We start from the raw sequence: 6,338 nt of genomic DNA, 5'->3' as shown, positions 1-6,338 counted from the left end.
GCCCCGGGGGTCTGCTGCGGGGCTCGGCGCGGCCCGCTGCTGACAAGGGCTTCGGAGCGAAGCGGCCCCGCTTGCGTGTCGCTTGCCTCGGGCGATCGGCGATCGGGCACTCGTGGAGCTGGGCTCTGGCTGTGCCAGAGGAACGGAGCGAGTAGGTAAATAGCTCCGGAAACTTGGCGTCTGAGAGCTGCGAGCAAGCTTCAAGCACCTGTGCCCTGGAGCTTCTGAAGGCTGCTTGAAGTGTAACGGACTTCGGAAGCTTTCGGTGTGCAAGAGCCGTGATGGGGAACAGATAGAACATTAGGGCAAGACCGACACAGAACGGCAGTTGCTTACCTTGACACCTGCTGAAGGAGGGCCGGAGTTTGCCTCTAATGTGCACAGATGGCCCGAAACTTAACTCGGGAGCTCCCGGCTCTGCAGCAGAGCCTGTGTAGCATAGCTCTGTAGGCAGGAGCCCCTGATGGAAATGTACTGTGCAGTAAATTTGATTTTTTTCTGCTGGCATAGTTACTTGATGAAACAAGGTAAGCAAAACTGATGCAGTCTCTCTTCTGCAGAACCAATGAGCTGCTTGGCATGGTGATGTGAGGAGAAGTTCACATTTACCTCTGATTCCAGGACTACCCTGGGGAACTCACTAGCTTAAGCTCACTAAAGAATCAGGTTAACTCATTGAGAAAAAAATACATTTTCTTTTTAAATTTCTTGTTGTCACTCTAAGAACAGTTACACTTAAAGTTTTTGTTGATATTGTGTTGTTTAATCTCTCAGTGATTGAAGACTTTTGTTGTTTTTCCTTTCCAATGGAAGGTGCTAGCAGAGGAGGAGGAGGATGGAGTACCACTAACCAGCGATACACTAATGTTATCCAGCCATCTACCTTGAAGTCTAGTATGTGGGGTGGCAGCAGAGATGACGGACGAGGATTTTTTGGTTCCTCTGATTTTGGATCAACAGGCAGCAGCAGCAGAAACGCAGATGTTTCACAGAACAGATTCTCTGCATTAATGACCAACCAAGATCCTGCTGATGGCAGTAAAGATGAAGAGGAGAGACTTCTGTAAGTTCTAGTCCAACTGCTTCTGGTTCTTTTGTTTTGAGCATGTAATTTCACCTTTATCTGGGTTTTGTTTTGTTCTGGTTTTCAGTGAATGTGTAATGAAAGACATGGCCATTTGGGAATCTTCAGGACAGTGGAGATTTTCATCTTACTCACCAATGAAAGGAAAGCCCAACGTCTCAGGTAGGTAATGTTTGTAGTGTTGCCATATAGTGGTGCGATTTAGGATGTTCCTTACACTTGTCCACACTGCTGTACCTCTGTGAAACCATTTGCAAGGTGACGATTTGCTTTGTGATCCAACAGAAAGCAAGATTGGATTACGGCGAATTCATTTTGGACATTCCCATCTTCGAATTTCCATAATGAACCCTTTTTGTGTCCCCAGCTGCAGCTGACTTACTGATCATGTGCCAAGGCCCACTTCTTCCTAGTTACAGAGGGCAATTGGAAGGATTACTCTCTTTTCTTGGAGGTTTTTGTTTATTCCTTTCCTTACAGGCTTTCCAGAGTTCTCCCCAGAAGAACTGCATCTGGAGTACTATAACTGCAGGGCCAACAATAACATCCAGGACTATGTAAGTATTTGAAAAATGCTGACTTTTAATGTGAACACATCAGGAGACAGGATTTGGTTTTATTCCTCAGATGGCAACTCTTGGCTTGTTTCATTACCAAACTCTGAAGAGATTATAGGAATGCCAAAACAGTTTTAAATTATGGTGCACCAAATAGAATACAGAAAGAGCTCCTAGTGTGTATGCTCGCTTCCTGTTTCTGTCTGGGGTCCCAGGCTAAAACTGTCAGATCTGAGCTTCTAAAACAGGTGACTTGAATGTCTAGACACATCAGCTCCTACAAAAAGGGGTGGCAATAGACGTTTAGCTGGTCTCAGTTAAACATACGGTCTTTCTAAACCTAGATACTCCGTGTCTTAGTCTTCTCTCTGCTCATGTGTTATTTGTCAGAGTTGTTCAAATCCCATCTCAAAAGTTTAATACTTTGTATGCTATTGGTCAGTCTGATTGTTAGAGCGGATGTGTAGTGCTTTAGGCAGACTGCTGGGGAGGTTCACCGGACCTTGTTCTTTCACACACCTTTACTGCAAGGAATTAATGCTGAAAAAAGCAGATACTTCTTTCTAAAAGAGTGTATACATTTCTAGAAAAGAAGTGCCAGAAAGGGAATTAGGCTGTTGGATAGACACAAGTACAATCTGTTGGATCACATTAAAGGGGCTGATTTAAATTAATTTCTGCAAAGCTAATTATTTGAGGATGATACTATTAATGTTCTGAATTACAGTGTTTTGAAAGTGGGCATTTTTTTTTCGAAACTATGGGAGAAGCTAAGACAAATCTTAGGACTTCAGCTTAGTGAGCGGTGGACAAGCCAGAAAGAAAACAATGATTGAAGAGTTTGTTCTTTTAGACTTAAAACATACATATTTTGGTGTGGTTTTGTTTTCAGGTTAGTTTTGTCCCCCAAGCACTTAATTCAGATAGTGATAGAACTTAGATTTAGAAAGCCCGAGGACATTATTTTAATCATATCATTACGTGAGGTTAAAAAGTTGATTTAAGGACAATAGCAGAGAGAATTAAAAGGAATGCTGTGTTAATAGCAAAATTTTCAGCTTCTCACCTTGAAGTTTCAGGAAAGCAAAAACCTTGTCTTCTTGGCTTTGTTCTAATTCTAGAAATTTCCTTTGAGTTGAGTTGTCAGAGTACTCTATTTGCCTTTTTTTTTGTTTTTTTAAGTCTTCACCAATAATAAAAACATGCTTTTCTTTCCCCCATTTTTAGATCAAATCTGTCCAGCAGTTAGCAGAAGAATGGAAGAATCGGCTGCTTCAGCTAAAATCTTTAAATGCATCGACAAAAGCAGCTTTGGTAAGTATTAATGAAAGGTAACATGTTTCTGTGCCTGATGCCATTTTTTTATTACTCTTGGGAAAGTGTTTTTCTTAGATTCATGTGGGTTTGAGACACATCCCACCAAACTGTTCTACAAAAGCCAATGTTAATTTCTCTAATTTCTGCTACCAATATTTCAAAGACATGGTAATTGTAATATGCCTCCTTGTTTGGAATGGCAAGATCTTACAAATGTTCCATAGAAAATTCAGCTGATAGCAAAGTATTTAACTACACTTCTACTGACTTTATATAGAAGTAGGGTACTATATTTTGATCCATGAACTGTTCTGAAAATCTCAGCTATGACGTGTTATGTTCTGGCACTGCAGCCTTGAAAAGCATCTGAAATAAAAGCATTTGGCTGACTGGCAGCACAAAGACCTTGACAGTCATCTTAGAATGCTCCTGGGAACATTAGAGAAAATGGGAAGGGTGTGTGGAGGCGTGACGTGAAAATTGCCCCATCTCTCCATCTACATGGTTTTTATAGGTGATAGCAATGTGACTGAAAAGTGTAGCACCGCCTGAGTCAAGGGAAGGTGAAAGTCTGTGAACACAGTTTTGGGTCTTGCATCCCCCTTTCTCTGGATTCCTGAAATGAGTGAATTGCAGACAGCAGCTGGATCCCAGGTGTGGAATAGCGTCATGCCAGCCACATGAAAACCACAGCTGAAGGTTGGGATCTGGTCAGTACAGTAGAGACAAATATCCACCCCACCTTTTCTTCCATGCACTGATGTTGACTCTTATAAGGTATAATCAGCAGATGAGACCAGAATTGTCCTCCAGGCCATCTTAGGATACGTAGAGCATTTTGGTCAGGTCAGAGTGAGAAATGGATAGATAGGTGGGAGAGAAGATCGAAGGCATAGTCGTTCCTGGGAAGGTGACAAATTAATTGTGAATCTGGATGTGTCAGAAGAGAATGCTTGGGTTAAAGCCAATCGCAAATAATCAGGGAGACAGAATAAGCTGATTCAAGTGGAGTCTGCATGAAGTGCACTAAAGTTTTAGTGACACGATCAAGCCCCTTGGTATGTTCAATGCTGACAGTGAAGAAATGGGATTTGAGCTTTAGCACAGCAGACTAGATGTGCCAAGGCGAGGGAACAGACTAAGTTAAAGCAATGATGTAATAGGGTCATAAAGCACTACCTGAAATTGGTAAGAGATGAGAACGAGAGCTGGAAGAGGTGTTGAGGTCATTGAGTGGCAGACACAAAGCTGTAAATTGTAATCCATTTGTGTTTCTGGAGTGTCTTACAGAGAACGGTGTAGAGCCTTACAGCGTTCTTTCCATAGCTGCAAGAGCACACCATTGTGCTGGAAGCGACCAGTGTCTGACTTAATCTCAGTTGTGTTAAGTTGGATTGGGCAGCTATCTTTTGGCTTCAGGTGTTTATTGAAAGACATTTCCCTGTTTTGGAATCTAGTTTTAATTTATGTCTTTGGATTTTTTGAAGCGCTCTGAATTCCAGAAGACGGTCACCCAACCATTGCCTTCCTTTGGATTTGGAGGACAGCAGACATCAAGCTTTGGGTTGTCAAGTAAGTTCCTGCATTCAGAAGCAACAGTTAAACCTTTTCCCAAGTTTTTCTTCTTCTGCATTATTGAAATGCAGCAATGGTTTACTATCACAGGTTGCACATTCTAACTTTTTTTTAATCAATTTTGTGGTGGCAGGCTTTCCTGTGCACAGCAGCAGCAACAGTGCAAGCAATTTCTCCTTTAAAACAAGTTCCAGTCTCGCCAGTGCACCATCTGGGAACACCCCTGCTTTTGGAAGCTCCTCTGCTGGTTGGGGTCCTCCTGCACTTGGTTCGACATCCTCTCCGAGCGGATCCCATTCTGTTGGCTTTGGCAACCTGGCAGCTCCATCTGCAGCATCCTTCTCATTTAAAACTGCGGAAACAACGGGTGGGTTTGGCACTTCTGGGTTTTCAGCGTTTGGCAGTTCTCCTGCTGTGAGCTCTTCAAGTACGGCTCTGCTTACAGGCTTTGGAGCTTTTAATGCAGCACAGGCAGCTTCTCCCTCACATTCAAGCAGTGCTTTATTTGGACAGACTGCCTCTGCACAGAATGTGACACCAGCATCTTCTGCGGGCACCAACAACAGCACAGCAGAAAAGCTATTTACACCAGTGAATGAATTGTTGGCTGAAGAGGTTAAACAATTTGAAGCAAAAAGGTTTACACTGGGAAAGATTCCTCTGAAGCCACCACCCTTAGAACTTCTGAAAATTTAGGACTTGCAAGTGTATTCTGAAGTAAGATGTTATTGTAACCTGTGATAGCACAACTACACTGTTTTGTGGTTGAGTAGCGAAATAAACTGTTTCCATTTGAGTTAATTTTTGTTTCATCTCTAAGTCTTCTGCAATACTCTATGGGCAAGGCAGTGGAGGAAACTTTGTCAGCTTGTGAGAATTTTGAATACCCTTAGGATGCCCAGGCCAGTTTGCTGCTGTTGTTATGTCTCCTGAATGTGTCTCAGGTCTTGTTTAGTGTTGCAGACAGTGGTTTTAAGAACACCACCTAGGGATCTGTTTCGAGGCTGGAGAGTTAGGAGTGGCTGTGTGTGTGGGAGAGCATGTGCAAGTGGTCCCATGGGACAGTGGTCTGCTCTGATGCTTTGGAATTTTACCCCTGAACAAGTGCAAGATCCTGACAAACACATAAAATACTTGGAAAAAGTACGTTGTCAACCAGGCAAGTACAGAGAGACACAAATCAGTGCAGTGTGGTGGGGCCTGGCCCATGCCCTCCGAGCCCTGTTCAACTTTATTCGGTGCCCTCAAGGGGAATAGAAGGTCTCTGGGCCTAAACACAGATCAGCAGCACTCTGGCTATTCCAACTTTTGTGACAAGCACTGTGGCTACTCAGACATTGGCGACAGGTGCTGCAGCTGAACCAGAGAACCAACCCATGATAGTATATCTTTTTCTGATATACAGAAAAAGAAATAGACAAAAAAATCTGTCCACTTAGTGATGGATGATGATGATGAACCAGGGCCACCACCAGAACAGGAGGAAGAGGCAGAGCCAGAGGTGACCACCCAATTCCTATCCGTGAGTGAGCTGCGAGATGTATGAAAGGATTTCAGCTGTCATCCAGGCAAGCATGTCGTCACCTGGCTGCTCTGATGCTGGGATAACGGAGCCAGTCGTGGGAGAGCGTAGAGAAGCCAAGGAGCTGGGATCCCTGTCTGGGGAAGGGGGCACTGACAAGGTGATTGGAAGACAGACACAAGCCCTCAGGCTCTGGAGGTGACTTCTGTCAGGTGTGAAAGAAAGGTACCCCTTCAAGGAAGATGCTGAACGTCACCCAGGCAGGTGGGCCACCATGGAGAAG

At 43.8% G+C, this 6,338-nt stretch overlaps 1 protein-coding gene across 1 annotated transcript; it reads left to right on the top strand.

The window, feature by feature from the left end:
- Window positions 1-774: 774 nt before the first annotated feature.
- On the top strand, window positions 775-5,229 carry NUPL2 (nucleoporin like 2; the record flags this gene model as incomplete). Its single annotated transcript, XM_010139102.1, has 6 exons — window positions 775-1,063; window positions 1,152-1,246; window positions 1,565-1,641; window positions 2,869-2,955; window positions 4,446-4,530; window positions 4,667-5,229. Coding segments are annotated over 6 exons (1,196 nt in total), but the record flags the coding sequence as incomplete, so codon positions are not given.
- Window positions 5,230-6,338: the final 1,109 nt, after the last annotated feature.

Source organism: Buceros rhinoceros, unplaced genomic scaffold (assembly GCF_000710305.1).
Source record: "Buceros rhinoceros silvestris isolate BGI_N320 unplaced genomic scaffold, ASM71030v1 scaffold33976, whole genome shotgun sequence".
Lineage (NCBI taxonomy): Eukaryota > Metazoa > Chordata > Aves > Bucerotiformes > Bucerotidae > Buceros > Buceros rhinoceros.
Note: the sequence above shows the minus strand (reverse complement) of the source record. Positions and strands in the feature narration are given on the sequence as shown.